Genomic DNA, 17,489 nt, shown 5'->3' on the forward strand with positions numbered 1-17,489 from the left:
AAAATCTACAGCCCCAGGCTCCACAAACTCTACATTCCCTTGAAACTCCATTCCTCCATAGAATTCTGCCTCAGATACCCTTGGTATCTGAGAGGAATGGGTCCCAGGACTCTCAAGATACCAGGTGGGTGGTGCTCAAGTCCTTTATACGTATGAAATAATGCTATATTTGCAAATAACCTATACATATCTTTCTGTAGAGTTGTTTTTTGTGTTTTTGTTGTTGTTGTTTTGCTTTTGGGTTTGTTTGTTTGTTTGTTTGTTTGTTTTTTAAGATGGAGTCTCACCCTGTTGCCCAGGCTGGAGTGCAGTGGCACAATACCAGTTCACTGTAACCTCCACCTCCCAGGTTCAAGCGATTCTCCTGCCTCAGCCTCCTGAGTAGCTGGGAATACAGGCATGTGCCACCAGCTAATTTTTGATATTTTTAGTAGAGACAAGGTTTCACCATGTCGACCAGGATGATCTCAAACTCTTGACCTTAGATGATCACCAGTCTCAGCCTCCCAAAGTGCTGAGATGACAGGCATGAGCCACCGTGCCCGCCCCTTTCTGTATAGTTTGTATCATCTCTCGATTACTTAGAATACATAATACAAGTTAAATGCTGTGTAAATGGTTGTTGTGTTATGTTTTTATTTTTATTTTTAATTTTTCTGGTGGAGTCTCACTCTGTCACCCAGTCTGGAGTGCAGTGGCGGGATCTCAGCTGACTACAACCTCCACCTCCTGGATTCAAGGGATTCTCCTGCCTCAGCCTCCCATGTAGCTGAGACTACAGGTGCCGGTCACCATGACCAGCTAATTTGTGTATTTTTAGTGAAGATGGGGATTCACCATGATGGCTAGGCTGGTCTCGAACTCCTAACCTTGTGATCCTCCCAACTCAGCCTCCCAAAGTGCTGGGATCAGAGACGTGAGCCATCATGCCCAGCTTTATTTTGTTTCTTTATTTCATTATTGTATTTGTTTGTTTGTTTCTTTTCCTGAAAATTTTTGATTTGCAGTTGGTTGAGTCCAAGAACGTGGAACCTGCAGATACAGAGTGCCAACTGTACTAAAGTCTCTTCCCTTTGACTGTCAGCTGCCTTGTGGTAGACAATGTCACATTATCTTTGTATCCTCAGCTGCTAGTACAATAGCTCACAAAGAGTGAGTATTCAATAAACACTGACCCAATGTACGATTAAATGAGCTCATAGGATAAACCAAAATAGAGGGAGATTTGGGATCACTCATGAGCACATAGGATTAGGAAAACCCATGGGCCACAAAGGAAGCTTCTGAGGGATTCTCAACATAGTCAAATCTCCAGAAGAGCTGTTACAAATCTTCAGGTCCAGGTTCCATGAGTCCCATATTTTCTTGCAACTCCCTTGTCTCATACAATTCTGTGTCTTCATCCTTCTCTCCAACACTCTGTTTTTTCTTTTCCATTTTTTTTTACAGTGATTTATTTTTCTTTACAGTGATGTAATTTGCACTGGTTCAACAACACTCTATCTGAAAGCACAGTTTACAATTACAACGGAGGGGCCGGGCTTGCTGGCTCAGGCCTGTAATCTAAGCACTTTGGAGGCCAAAGTGGGTAGATGACCTGAGTTCAGGATTTCAAGACCAGCCTGACCAACATTGTGAAATCTCGTCGTAAAAAAAAAAAAAAAAAAAAAAAAAGAATTACAACAGAGGAATGAGAGTTTATTTCAGGAGCCTGTTCAGTTGCATAGCAGCCTTGTGGTATCAGAAAACACAGTGAGAACCACTGGCAGAAATAGATAGTCAAGGAGAGGACCCTGGAAAACACCCACGTTTAAGAGGTAGTCAGAGAAAGAGCAATTTGAGTAACAGACTGTGGAAGAGCTGTAGAAAGAGGATGGGAACTGTTGAAAGAACTTGAATCTGGCCAAGCACAGTAGCTCACACCAGTAATCCAAGCACTTTGGGAGGACACGGCTGACGGATCACAAGTTTAAGGGATCAAGACCATCCTGGCCAACATGGTGGAAAGACGTCTCTCTAAAAATACAAAAAATTTAGCTGGGTGTGGTGGCATGAACCTGTAGTCACACCTATTTGGGAGGCTGATGCAGGAGAATTGCTTGAACCCGGGAGATGGAGGTCTAGCACGGATGACAAGAGTTAAACTGTCTCAGAAAAAAAAGAAAGAAAAGAAAAAAGAAACAATTCTGTCTCAAAACACTCCGGATATTCTCTTTTGATTGTGTGTCCTTCAACAGCACAGGAAATGAACAGCCATCGCTGGGATCAAGGTGTCCTTCTGCCTCAGCCTCTTAAAGTGCTGGAACTACAGGCCTGAGCCACTGTGCCGGGCTGTAAAAATTCTTAGAAAGCAGAATGATATATTGTATAAGACTGTTCTAAAAAGCTTCCTGATGAGAGGGGGTTATACTGTGATTTCCCTGTGTAGTCACTGAAAGAGATAGGATGTTGTAGCAGCACAGAGAAGGGACGTTGCAACCCTGTGGACCTGGCTGAGCTGCCCTGCTAAGCCTTCCTTTTCACTTTTGTGTATCGAAGACAATTCTTTTTACAAAACAGAATTCTTCAGATTCAATGGAATGTTTGACTAAGTCGAAAAATACAGGGTTTTTAATAAAGTACTCAGAAAGTGGTAGTTTTTAATGTAAAATGACAGGATTAAAAAATGCTGGAAATTAAGTTCACTGGAAGGAAGGTTATGCTCCTTGTCCTTCAAAAATATTATTATTATTATTATTTTTTTATCACAAATAGACATTTACTATTTAGTCTGAATGTTAGGCCAGGCACGGTGGCTCAAGCCTGTAATCCCAGCACTTTGGGAGGCCGAGGCGGGTGGATCACAAGGTCAAGAGATCGAGAACATCCCGGTCAACATGGCGAAACCCCGTCTCTACTAAAAATACAAAAAATTAGCTGGGCATGGTGACGCGTGCCTGTAATCCCAGCTACTCAGGAGGCTGAGGCAGGAGAATTGCCTGAACCCAGGAGGCGGAGGTTGTGGTGAGCCGAGATTGCGCCATTGCACTCCAGCCTGGGTAACAAGAGTGAAACTCTGTCTCAAAAAAGAAAAATAACAATAGTCTGAATGTTGACCACAAAAAGTGAAATATTTCTGCTGATAAAGGAAGATTTTAAAAACCGCATGATAAATGAACACAAGGAGGAGGGACAGCTGTAGAACAACTGTGCTCTCATTTGCAGCTTAAAGAGGGAATGGACACAGGCCACCTCCACGCCATATCATCAGCTGGGAACGTCACAGTTTTTGACCTTTGACACGTGGGGACTGGAGGTGACTAGACTGGATGCCACTAGATTATTTTTCATGAACATGAGGTTTTCTAACTCTGTCATTTTGATTTTTCCAAAGGTTCCCGCAGATGGTGCTAGGCACTATTCGGTGGCTCAGTTCTGGAGAGAGGCATTTGCGTTCTTGATGAACAGAAAAGCCTCATCTCAAGTGAACAGACCGCTTCCACACGGAAGCATTCTTTATTTCTGTCTCTTTGCCCTGGCCTGCCAGATGCCCAGTTTTAGATATTGCGTCTATTTTCTCTGTGCTGTAGGATTCTAATGATTGATTAAGTGAATACTTCAAATTGCTTGAGTGGCTGACTAGAGGAAAGAGTTTTTAAAAGGTGAATGAATTTAATTAATTAATTAATTAATTTTTAGACAGAGTGTCTCTGTCGCCCAGGCTTGACTGCAATGGCACATCTCCGCTTACAGCGATGTCCGCCTCCCGGGTTCAGGGGATTCTCCTGCCTCAGCCTCGAGAGTACCTGGGACTACCGGCTTCGGTCACCAAGCCCAGTTAGTTCTTATATTTTTGGTAGAGATGAGGTTTCTCCGTTTTGGTCAAGCTGGTCTCACACTCCTGATTTCAGGTGATCCGTCGTCCCGCCCTCTCCCCCTCTCCCTCCCCCGCTTCCCCTGCCCAGCCTCGGCCTCCCAAAGTGCTGGGATTACAGGTGGGAGCCATGGCGCCCAGCCGTGATTGGATCGATTAATGAGAAGATCCCAGAAGATTAGGGCTGAAGGTCAACATTCAGCAGCTGTTACCACCTGGGTGACAGCTGAAAGGGAAACTCCCTACAGGGTTTCACGGTGACCCTGGCCAGGTAGGGACCCAAACAGTGAACTGTGTCCAGTCTTCTGAGATGGCTGAGAAAACGCCTCTGTTCCCAGGGGAGGGAGGGGCCGTCCGCCCCAGGAGCCGCCTCGCGGACAGGAGCGCCCCCGCCACGCAGACAGGAGCGCCGCTCCCCGCCGGGAGCAGACCTTCCTGGGGCCCAGCGAGGCTCCTGAGCGCCCGGGAGAAGGGGAGCGCAGGTGGACTCCAAAAGGCGACAGCTCCAGCCCCGGCTGGGATTGGGGGAACCTGGCGAGGGGGCCGCCCCACGGGCTCGGGATGGAGTCCTCCGAGTACCCCGGAAAATGGGAATGCAGTCAGAGTCGCGGTGGCCGAGAAGCTGCCTTTGAGTCCTCCACGGGGAGCTGGGATTGCTCCGCACAGGTGACCTGTGGGATTATAAGAGGGATGTTGACAGCGATAACATCTACATTAAAAACAACAACGACAGGCCTGGCGCGGTGGCTCACGCCTGTAATCCCAACACTTTGCGAAACGGAGGCGGGTGAATCAAGACGTCAAGAGACTGGAACCATCCTGGCCAACAGGGCGAAACCCGGTCTCCAAACAACAACAACAACAACAACAACAAACCACAAAGGTTTTAAGTAAGCATCTACTATATATGGTAAGGAACTAGAAAAAAGCAACTAAGCTCAAACTTAGAAGAAGGGAGAAAATAACAGATTACAAGAGAAACAAATAAAATAGGAAATAGAAAAGGAATAGAGAAAAAAGAAACTAAGATTTGGTTTTTTGAAAAGATAAAATTGATGAAAACCCTTGACTAACGAAGAAAAAAGAAAGCATGCAAATAAATATAATAAGAAATAATAGACGATATTACAGCTGATGTCGATTACTCACATAATTTTATACGAGTTTCTTATAAACTATAAATAAAATGGATTATAAGAAACTCGTATAAAATTATACTCCAAGGAAACTGGACAAGCAAGAGGAAATAGGTAAGGTCCTACAAACATACAACCTTACTGAGACAAAATCATAAAGAAATAGAAGGTCTGAACAGTTCTAAAACTAGGACGGAAATGAAATCCGTACTCAAAATTACCACCCCACAAAGACAGAAACAAGTCTTCACTGGTGAATTTTGCCTAATATTTAAAGAATCATTAATTGCAATCTTTCTGAATCTTTTCTAATTTTTATTTTTTCTTTTTTTTCATTGTTATGAAGGAGTCCCCTAAAACATGTTTTTATTTTTTAACTTTTTTTTTAACCTCCACTTGTCAGCAGGAACCTTCTCAGTCTTTTAAAAAATTTAAGAGAAGTCAGGCACAGTGGCTCACACCTGTACTCCCAGCACTTTGGGAGGCCGAGGCAGGTGGCTCATCAGGTCAGGAGTTTGAGACCAGTCTGTCCAGGATGGTAACATGCTTCTCTACTAAAAATTTAAAAAAATTAGCTGGGTGCGGTGGCAGGTGCCTTTAGTCCCAGGTACAAGGGAGGCTGAGGCAGGAGAATTGCTTGAACCCGGGAGGCGGAGGTTGCAGTGAGCAAAGATTGTGCCTTTGCACTCCAGCCTGTGAGACAGAGCCAGGCTCCATAACAAAAAAAAAAAAATTTTTTTTTTTTTTAATTGAAGAGAGGGCAACACATTCAAACTCCTTTTATGAAGTCAGTGCTGCCCTTATAACAAATCAAGACAAAGGCATCAAAAAACAGGCCAATATTCCTGAAACATACAGATGCAGAAATCCTCAACAAATTACTATGGAACCAAATCTAACACCGTATTAAAAGGACCATCTGCTGTGATTTAGTGGGATTTATTCCCAAGGTAATTCAACATATGACAACTCATGTGATACATTGTTTTCATAGAGTAAAAAAAAAAAAAAAAAGATCATCTCAGTGAATGAAGAATCATCATCTGACAAAATTCAACACACTTTTCATGGGAAATTGAAAACTTTCCTCTAAGACTCCAAGGAAGACAAGAATGCCCATTCACCACTGCTGCTCTGTATAGTACTGGAAGGTCTAATCAGTGCAATTAAGCATGACAAAAGTAGCAAAAGGCATGCAAATCAGAAAGAAAGTAGAAAAATTGTCCTCATTTGATGATTATATTATATATTAAAGAACTCTGAAGATATTTTAAGAAGTCTATTAGAACTAATAAATAAATTCAGTCATGTTGAGGGCACATTATCAACATACAAAAATTAGTAGCATTTCTATATACAACCAACTATCTGAAAAGAAAATTAGAAAAACAATTCCATAGGCCGGGCGCGGTGGCTCAAGCCTGTAATCCCGGCACTTTGGGAGGCCGAGGCGGGTGGATCACGAGGTCAAGAGATCGAGACCATCCCGGTCAACATAGTGAAACCCCGTCTCTACTAAAAATACAAAAAATTAGCAGGGCATGGTGGCACGTGCCTGTAATCCCAGCTACTCAGGAGGCTGAGGCAGGTGAATTGCCTGAACCCAGTAGGCGGAGGCTGCGGTGAGCCGAGATCGTGCCATTGCACTCTAGCCTGGGTAACAAGAGCGAAACGCCGTCTCAAAAAAAAAAAAAAAGAAAAAGAAAAACAATTCCATTTATATAAGTATCAAAACAAATAAAATATTTAGAAATAAACTTAAGGAGGTGTAACATTTGTAAAATGAAAACTACAAAATATTGATTAAAAAAATTACACAAGGAACACAAAAAAGTGGGAAGACATTCCATCTTGATGGATTGGAAGAAATACTCTTGTTAAAATGTCCATACCAGGCCGGGCGCGGTGGCTCAAGCCTGTAATCCCAGCACTTCGGGAGGCCGAGACGAGTGGATCACAAGGTCAAGAGATCGAGACCATCCTGGTCAACATGGTGAAACCCCGTCTCTACTAAAAATACAAAAAATTAGCTGGGCATGGTGGCGCGTGCCTGTAATCCCAGCTACTCAGGAGGCTTAGGCAGGAGAATTGCCTGAACCCAGGAGGCGGAGGTTGCGGTGAGCCGAGATCGTGCCATTGCACTCCAGCCTGGGTAACGAGAGCGAAATTCAGTCTCAAAAAAAAAAAAAAAAAAAAAAATGTCCATACTACCCAAAGTAATACAGATTCAGTGCAATTTCTATCAAAATCCTAATAGCAGTTTTACAAAAATAGAAAAAACCCTCAAAATTTTCATGGAACTAACCACAAAAACTGTAAATAACCAAGTCAGTCTTGAAACAGAAAAAAACAAAGCTGGAGGTATCACAATCCCAGATATGACAATATAAGACAAAACCACAGTAATCAAAACATTATGGGACTGGAATACAGGCAGACATATTGATCAATAAAACATTATAGTCAACCTAGAAGAAATAAGTTCATGCACATATATTCAACTGATTTTTGACAAGGGTGTGGTGACTACATAATTGGGAAAGGTTTGTGTCTTCAATAAATGGTGTTGAGAAAACAGGATATCCGCATGCAAAAGCTTGAAATTGAGCCCTTGTCTTATACTACATACACATTTACTCAAAATGGATTAAACACTTTAAATATAAGACCCAAGACTGTAAAACTCCTACCAGAGAAGGCAAAGGTGAAAAGCTTCATGATATTGGTTTCGACAATAATTTTAATGATAAAAACACAGGTAATGAGCCGGGCGCAGTGGCTCACGCCTGTAATCCCAGCACTTTGGGAGGCCGAGGCGGGTGGATCACGAGGTCAAGAGATTGAGACCATCCCGGTCAACATGGTGAAACCCCGTCTCTACTAAAAATACAAAAAATTAGCTGGGCATGGTGGCACATGCCTGTAATCCCAGCTACTCAGGAGGCTGAGGCAGGAGAATTGCCTGAACCCAGGAGGTGGAGGTTGCCGTGAGCCGAGATTGCGCCATTGCACTCCGGCCTGGGTAACAAGAGCGAAACTCCATCCCCGGGGGCGAGGGAGAAACACAGGCAATGAAAACACAAATAAACAACTGGGACTACCTGAAACTAAATCATTTCTACACAACAAAGGAAAAAACAGCAGAGCGAAAATTCAATCTATGAATTCAAAGAAAATACTTGAAAACCATATGTCTTAAAAAGCGTGTAATATTCAAAATATGTATTAACACATTTCTAAAACTTGGTAGTTTAAGTAAAACAACAACCTAAAATCACAATTACAAATGGGCAAAATACTTTAATAGACATTTTGACCAAACGAAAATATACACATGACCAACAGGCATATGAAAGAAGCTAAAAATCACTAATCATCAGGAACATGCGTATCAAAACAATGTCAGATAATACCTCACACTTGTCAGGATGGCTACTATCAAATAAAAAACATAAAACAACAAGTGTTGGTAATAATATGAAAACATTTTAATCCTTGCACACTTTCAATGGGAAAGAAAAATGGTCCAGCTGCTATCAATTACCATATAGTCTAGCAATCTCATTTCTGAATATGTATTCAAAGGAATTAAATTTATGATTTTTTTTTTTTTTTTTTTTTGAGACGGAGTTTCGAAACTTCTTGTTACCCAGGCTGGAGTGCAATGGCACGATCTCGGCTCACCGCAACCTCCGCCTCCTGGGTTCAGGCAATTCTCCTGCCTCAGCCTCCTGAGTAGCTGGGATTACAGGCACGCGCCACCATGCCCAGCTAATTTTTTGTATTTTTAGTAGAGATGGGGTTTCACCGTGTTGACCAGGATGGTATCAATCTCCTGACCTCGTGATCCACCCGCCTCAGCCTCCCAAAGTGCTGCGATTACAGGCTTGAGCCACCTCACCCGGCTAAATGTATGATCTTGAAGAGATATTAGGACTCTCATGTGTATTGCAACACGGCACAGTACCTAAGATGTACGAACAATCTAATTTTCCATTGAAGATGAATGGATAAAGAAAATGTGACAGATCCAGCCTTAAAATAGAAGAAAACTGTGAAATATGTGAGAACATGGAGGAACCTTAAGGTCATTACAATAAGAGCAATAAAGACAGTCACAGAAAAAAGAAATACTGTACGTTTCCACTCGTATGGGATGTCTAAAAGAGTTAAATTCAGGTTCAGCCCCTAGCTGGATTCCAGCCATTGCTGCAGCTGCTCCACAGCCCTTTTCAGGACCCAAACAACCGCAGCCGCTGTTCCCAGGATGGTGATCCGTGTGTATATCGCATCTTCCTCTGGCTCTACGGCGATTAAGAAGAAACAGCAGGATGTGCTTGGTTTCCTAGAAGCCAACAAAATAGGATTCGAAGAAAAAGATATTGCAGCCAACGAAGAGAATCGGAAGTGGATGAGAGAAAATGTACCTGAAAATAGTCGACCAGCCACAGGGTACCCCCTGCCGCCTCAGATTTTCAATGAAAGCCAGTACCGAGGTGACTATGATGCCTTCTTTGAAGCCAGAGAAAATAATGCAGTGTATGCCTTCTTAGGCCTGACAGCCCCACCTGGTTCAAAGGAAGCAGAAGTGCAAGCAAAGCAGCAAGCATGAACCTTAAGCACTGTGCTTTAAGCGTCCTGATAAATGAGTCTCCACTGCTTTTATAAAATAGCGGAATTAGCTTTGCTTCAAAATAAATAAGCTTAATGTTGAAATAATAGATTAGTTGGTGTTTTCACATGCAAACATTCAAAATGAATACAAAATTAAAATTTGAGCATTATGGTGAGGAGAATGGGATATTAACATAAAATTATATGAATAAGTAGACATCATAGACATAGTGCTGTTACCTGCCAAAACGTCCTGTGTACACCAATGATTTTTACAGAGAAAATATCCTTCCCTCCTTTTTTGCCATTTTTATGGCAGCTTAAGTGTATCTCTGGCCCTATGTTAAAAGGTGGGGAGGGGAGAGAAAAATAACCTGTCTCTTACTCCTACGTTGCCTCATTAATTTTAGTGAACAAGAATATGTACCTTTCTGATGCTATATTATTGTGTTTAAAAAGTACTTGCAGGTAATGTTTATGATATGTTAAACGCCGTAATTTCCTATGGTAATTATAACATTCCCATTCTTTTGTAGATGAAAATTTTACGTATTGAGCCACAGATTTTCCAAGCTTCTAAATGTAGCCTTTATTGCATATTGCAGTGATCAGAATAGATGCCTTTCTACACATTAAAAAAAACAATAGATTCATTCAGTGGACAAGTTCCTTGTTTAACAGCTATGATGGAACGATATTTCCAAGTTGATTGTCTCAGTGAAATATGCATATGCATATCATGGAAGTGGGATGCCAAGTAAGCTTAAAATGGCATTCTCTAGCAAAGAGATTAGATTTTTTAAAAACTCTTATAAAATAAGTTGGCGATTATTTCCCAAGATTGGTTTCCCTTGAGTTTTTGCTAAAACAAATCTTAGTAGTTTTGCCCCTTTAAAAAAAACTTGCAATCATAAATGCTATTATTCCTAAGATATCTTACCTTCTTATTTCAGTTTAACGATGTATTGCATGAGTATATTAGCCTTAAGCAGTGAGAATCTTTTCTATGCTTCTATTCCAGCAAAAAGTACAAGTATCAAATAAAAACAGCAACTTTTAAAATATTAAGTCTGAAGACTTCTAAAAGGACAGGAAACATGGCCTAAATAAAGAACACAGTAGATTTATATAGTACTTTAGTTTCATACTACTTTATTACTAAAAGCAAACACCTCTTACTTTAAACTACTTTTTCATATATAACTATTGTATGCTAGTCTTACTTTTTGCCAAAATCAATGTTTAATGAAGAGATGGCTTTGTTTCATGAGATTCAAACGATGTTATGCTTTAAAATAAACTCAGTACTTTTAGAAACATAAAAAAAAAAAAAAAAGAGTTAAATTCATAAAATCTGAGGGGAATGGTGTTTGCCAAGGGTTGGGAGTAGTAGAAATGGAAAGTTACGAGTCAACAAGCATTCCATTTTAGATAAACAAGATAAGTAATCTCTACAGACCTGCTGTAGAACATTGTACTTATGAGCAAGTATAGGATATTATACACTTGAAGCCTAGTTGAGTGGGTAGGTCTCATGATAAGTGTTGTTATGAAAAATGTAATTTAAAAATGCATATGTGTCACATTTCACCATAATATTACATACAATAGTAAAAATCTTGTAAATTTTTTTAACAGTCCAACAACTGAAGTAATTCACTGTACATCCACACTTAGAATATTACACAAACTGTATAATCTCTTCTGCACACTCTCAGATTAGCATTGCAGAGAACAAAATCTTTCTTTTTTTTTTTTTGAGACAGAATCTCCCTCTGTTGCCCTGGCTGGAGTGAAGTGGTGTGATCTTGGCTCACTGCAACCTCTGCCTCTCAGGTTCAAGCAATTCTCCCACCTCAGCCTCCTGAGTAGCTGGAATTACAGGTGCTTGCCACCACGACTGGCTAATTTTTGTATTTTTATTAGAGACAGGGTCTCACCATGTTGGTCAGGCTGCTCTCAAACTCCTGCCCTCAGGTGATCCATTTGCCTTGACTTCCCAAGTGCTGGGATTATAGGCCTGAGCCACCACACCCAACTGAAGCAAAATCTTTCTAATCACCACTACAAGTTCAGGAGGTCCTCAAGACCACCTTCAGTTTAATAATTCACGATAAAAGCTTACAAAATTCTGCAAACTTGATTTATCATGATTTAAGTTGTTTTGGCTACCATAACAAGACACCATCATTGGGTGGCCTAAAAACAGACATTTGTTTCTCCATATTATGGACACTAGGAAGTCCAAGATCAATGTGCCAGCAAGATAGGTTTCACTCTGATGCCTTTTCTCTCTTACTTGTGTGCAGAGAAAGAGCTCAGGTCTCTCTTCCTCTTCTGATAAGGCCACTAATCCCATCATGGGGACCCCACCCTCATGAACTCATCTAAACCTAACAACCTCCACAAAGGCACCACCTTCATATTTTTTCACTGTGCAAAATATAAAGGTGGCACCGTTGAGAAGTCATTAAGTTCAGATTAGGGCTTAAACACATGAATTTTCTATTTAAGAATGTAAAGAAAATTTGAATTTAAGAAAATATAGAATGAAAAAAATTTTTTTTGAATGTAAGAATGTAAGCCCTAAGAATGAGGCCTTAAACGTATGAATTTTCAAAAATACATAATTTTGGGGTGACACATTATTTGGTGCCTGTCACCATGCCTGGCTAATTTTTGTATTTTTAGTAGAGATGAGATTTCACCATAACAACTCATGAATACAGTTTAATAGAAGAAAAGAACACATTGAAATAAGCAACAGGGAAGAATTCTTGGAAGATAGAGAAATAGGAAAACCAAGAATCATTTTTCCCTACTTAGACATCAGTTGCACTAACAAAATCTCACTGATAAAACTGTTTTGGAACTCCGGATTATTGTGTGTGTGTGTGTGTGTGTGTGTGTGTGTGTGTGTGTGTGAGACGGGGGCTCCCTCTGTCACCCAGATTGAGAGCAGTGGCCCTATCTCAGCTAATTGCTACCTCCACTTACCAGGTTCAAGCAATTCTCCTGCCTCAGCCTGCAGAGTAGCTGGTTTTACAGGCATGCACCACCACACCCAGCTAATTTTTGTTTGTATTTTCAGTAGAAACATGATTTCACCATGTTGACCAGACTGTCTTGAACATCTGACCTTGTGATCCTCCAGCTTCAGCCCCTCGAAGTGCTGGGATTACAGGCATGAGACTCCACGCCTGGCCTTTGCAGTCTTTTTAAGGCTTGCAAATTCCAGGGGAAGTCTTGGAGGATAAATTGCCATTAACGTCAGTCAATTTTAGCTTTTATCTTAGCATCAGCTATGCATGGAAATAATGAGAAAAAAAAAAAAAACGCTACACAGCCTTTAGAAAACAAACAGTAAAATGACAAAAGTAAATCCCCTCTTATCAGTTATTATTTTAAATGTAAATGGCTTAAATTCTTTCTTCAAAGGCAGATTGGCAGAATTAAGTCTAAAATGATTCTCATATATATGGTCTAAAGAGAAATTCACTTTAAATCCAAAGACACAAACAGGTTGAAAGTGAATGAATGAAAAAGGTATTCCATGGAAACAGAAGCCAAAAGAGAGCAGTGGTCATCAGACAAAATACACATTACATCAAAAAGGCATTTACAAACCAAGTAACAAATGATCGGGCTGGGTGCATTGGCTCACACCTCTGATCTCAGCCTTTGAGAGGATGAGGTGGGTGGATCACAAGGTCAGGAGTTTGAGACCAGCTTGGCCAACATGGAGAAATCCCATCTCCACTAAAAATACAAAAATTGACTGGGTGTGGTGGTGGGCACCTGAAATTCCAGCTACTTAAGAGGCTAAGGCAAGGTGGGAGAATCTCCTGAACCCGGAAGTTAGAGGTTGCAATGAGACGAGCTGATACCATTTCACTCCAGCCTGGGCAACAAGAATGAAACTGTCTCAAACACAAAAAAGATCCAAATTGATGAACACTGACAAAATAGAAGAGATAAATATACAAATAACAGTTGAAAACATTATTAATAATAAATATTGAGATAGAATTTTGTTCTTGTTGCCCAGGCTAGAGTGTAGTGGCCTAATCTTCATTCAATGCAACCTCTACGTTCTGGGCTGAAGTGATTCTCCAGCCTCAGCCTCCAAAGTACCTGTGATTACAGGCACCTGCCACCATGCCTAACTGATGTTTGTATTTTTAGAAGAGATGGAGTTTTGCCATGTTGGCCAGGCTGGCCTCAAACTCCTGACCTCAGGTGACCTGTCTGCCTTGGCCTCCCAAATTGCTGGGATTATACGCATGAGCTATCTCACCTGACCACTTCCCTGTCTTCAGAGAAAAACAGAAAAAAAAAAAATTTTTTTTTTCTTGCAACCCCAGCTGTTGCAAAAAAAAAAAACAAAACCTTTTTCAAATGAATGTATAGATAATCAGCAGGTATATATTAACAAAATATATCTTTTGTATATTTTGTACACTACATTTACCATGTGTGAGCCTATTCAAAGTGCTTTAACTCATGAAAATTCATTTAGACCTCATACATCTAAAACGTAAGTTAAACTGTTATTGCCCCATCCCTCCTTTTATTTACCAAAAAAGATAACTGCTGAGGTCACACAGATGGAAGAGGACAGAGCATGGGTTTGAACTCCTGGAAGCCTGGTTCTAAAGTGAAGCGTTCACCACCACGCTTTACTTTCTTTCTCTAACCTGCAGAAGTACACAGGCACACATAGGTACACACACACATATACACATACATACATATTTCATACTACCTGCAAAAAGTCTGTCACGTGTCCTTGCAGACCTTTATGTATATACACATATTGACATGAAGAAGGAGAGTGATCTGCTAAATCCAGATGGAACAGACACAGAGCACAGCTACAAAGCATCTTAGAATGTGACAGGCATGAAAAATATTCCTTGGCTGATGATTGATACACTTGGCACAGTCTCAGTGGATGAGTATGGCTGAAAGCCAGATTGCTTCTGAACTCTTCTCACAGGGAAGAAGAAAATTCTTAAGAGCAACTGCTCCAGAAAAATAATTAAATTACATCTCTTCAGGTTAATTAGCATCTAGCAGGTGGACCGTATCCTGTTAAATTATGCTGTACCCAGTGAGGCATAGTCAGCCTTGCAGGATTCAGTGTCATATTGAGGGGGTTCCTATATTAAGTATTTATGTATTTATTTATTTATTTATTTACTTGGGACCTCCAGAGATCACCCACCTCGGCCTCCCAAAGTGCTGGGACTTCAGGCAGCAGCCACCAGGCCTGGTCTCTTAAGTAATTTTTTTTTTTTTTCTTTTAACTTTAAGTTCTGAGATACATATACAGAATGTGCAAATTTGCTACATAGGTAAATATGTGCCACGGTGGTTTCCGGCACCTATCAACCCATCATCTAGGTTATAAGCCCCTCCTGTATTCAGTATTTGTCCTAATGCTCTCCATCTCCTCAACCCCAAACCCCAACAGGCCCTCGTCTGTGGTGTTCCTCCCTGCGTCCTTGTATTCTCATTGTTCAACTCCCACTAATATGAGTGAGAACATGCAGTGTTTGGTTTTCTGTTCCTGTGATAGTTTGCTGAGAATGATGGCTCCCAGCTTCTTCCATGTCCCTGAAAATGACATGATCTCATTCTTTTTTAGGGCTGCATAGTATTCCATGGAGTAAATGTTCCACATTTTCTTTTTTCAGTCTATCTCTGATGGGCACTTGAGTTGGTTCCAAGTCTTTGTTATTGTCAATAGTGCTGCATTAGATATACATACGTATGTGTCATTATAATAGAAATATTTATAATTCTTTGGGTATCTTAAGTAATTTTTCTGTCACATACTGTGAGAGGTAAAGAAACCACTGTGGCTGGCTGCATCGTTTCAATTTAAAATACATCATATAAAGGATGGGCATGCTGGCTCATGTCTGTAAGTCATCCCAGTACTTTGGGAGCCTGAGGCAGGTGGATCACTTGAGCCCAGGCGTTTGAGATCGGTCTGGCCAACACAGTGAAACTCCTGTCTGTAGTAAAAACAGAAAAACAGGCCGGGCATGGTGGCTCACGCCTGTAATCCAAGCACTTTGGAGGTCAAGGCAGGCAGATCACCTGAGGTCAGGAGTTGAAGACCAACCTGACCAACATGGTGAAACCCCATATTTAAAACAACAACAACAACAACAACAACAACAACAACAACAACAAAAAACCCACAAAAACATCTGGGCATAGTGGTGCAAATCTGTAATCCCAGGCACTCGGTAGGCTAATGGGGGAGAATCACTGTAACACAGGAGGCTGAACCTGGGACGTGGATAATGCAGTGATCCAGGATGGTGCCATTGCACGCCAGCCTGGGGGAAATTTACAAATAAATAAATAAACGATGCACTCACTAACCGCAAAGTAATATGGGGGAAGCTGCTGCCCCTAGTATCTCTTTTTCTTTCTTTGTCAGCCGCCACTGGAATTTCAAAAAGTTGACCAACCAGGACTTTTCTTTATCTGTTGATTGTCTGGGTCACACCTCTAATCAACTGTCCACCACACATCCTTTCTAGGATCTATTAAAAGCATCAACAGGTCTTCTTCCTGAATTGGAAACAGTCGTTATTTCACCATTCCATTCTTATTACGTCATGTTTAAAATCCTTTACTGGCTTTTCTTTGCATTTGACAAAAACCAAAATCCTCAACTTTGCCTAAAGTTCCTTGTAACATTGATACTTGCCAATCTCATAAGCCTCACAAAAGCCATTTTCCATCTTTTCTACTTCTTGCAACAGCCACGCTTTAGTGTCAGCCAAATGACCTCGTTCAGTTCCTCTTCGACCAAGTTTTTAAAAAATTACCATTTCTGGCTGGACGGAATGGCTCACAGCTGTAATCCTAGCACTTTGGGAGGCTGAGGCAGGCGGATTGCCCGAGCTCAGGAGTTTGAGACCCACCTGGGCAACGTGGTAAAACCCCATCTCTACTTAAATACAAAATCAATCAATCAATCAATAAAAATAGCTGGGCATGGCAGCATGCGCCTGTAGTCCCAGCTACTTGGGAGGCTGAGGCAGGAAAATTGCTTGAAGCTGGGAAGCAGAGATTGCAGTGAGCTGAGATCACACCACTACAACCAGCCTGGGCAACAGAGCCACACTCTGTCTCAAAAAAAAAAAAAAAAAAGCATGTTTTTGTATAGGCAGTGTCTGGCTATGTTACCCAGGTTTATCCTGAATTCCTGGCCTCAAGCGATCCTCCCACCTCTGCCTCTCAAGGGGCTTGGATTACAGGTGTAAACTACCATGCCCGGCCTGTACTAAACTTTTCTAAAAAGGCAGGGTTTCACCACATCAATCAGGCTGATCTGGAGCTCCTGACCTCAGGTGATCCGCTGCCTCAGCCTCCCAAAGGGCTGGGAGTACAGGCGTGAGCCACCTCGCCCGGCTCTGTACTAAATTCTCTAATGTGGAGTGTCTCCACATTAGCTCTTCTTTCAGCCTTGAAGACTCTGACCATGGAATTTGTCCAACGAATGCCTCTTCATACCTGAAATTCCAACGCCAATGTCACTTCCTGAGGTGAACCTGAGTTGGTAGGGTGGAGCACAATCCCACAGGGTGTGAGAGATCCACCCAGTCAGCCACTGTGATGCAAACTGAGCCACAGGCACGTCTGTTCCTCTTTCACGGGTGGAGGAAGCTCAACGACTCCACGCTGCGGCCGCAGGCTATGGGAAGCACTTGACCCAGCAAAGCACTCCCCTCCCTCACCATCTGGGAGGGGACGCTGTGCTGGTGAAGCTTTTAACCAGCTTGCAGCCTCACTTGGACCCTCAAGTTTGCTCATATAAATAAAAAATGGTGAGAATCCAAAGAGGTACCCCGGGGAATTAA

General features: G+C 41.6%; 1 protein-coding gene across 1 annotated transcript; it reads left to right on the plus strand.

Moving 5' to 3' along the window:
• The first annotated feature begins 9,174 nt into the window (after nt 1-9,174).
• Nucleotides 9,175-10,397, plus strand: LOC141584044 (adapter SH3BGRL). Its single transcript, XM_074396762.1, has one exon. The coding sequence runs from the start codon at nt 9,257-9,259 to the stop codon at nt 9,599-9,601; it is 345 nt and encodes a 114-aa protein (XP_074252863.1). The 5' UTR covers nt 9,175-9,256; the 3' UTR covers nt 9,602-10,397.
• Nucleotides 10,398-17,489: the final 7,092 nt, after the last annotated feature.

The sequence above is a fragment of the Saimiri boliviensis genome, chromosome 3, assembly GCF_048565385.1.
Source record: "Saimiri boliviensis isolate mSaiBol1 chromosome 3, mSaiBol1.pri, whole genome shotgun sequence".
Taxonomy (NCBI): Eukaryota; Metazoa; Chordata; class Mammalia; order Primates; family Cebidae; genus Saimiri; species Saimiri boliviensis.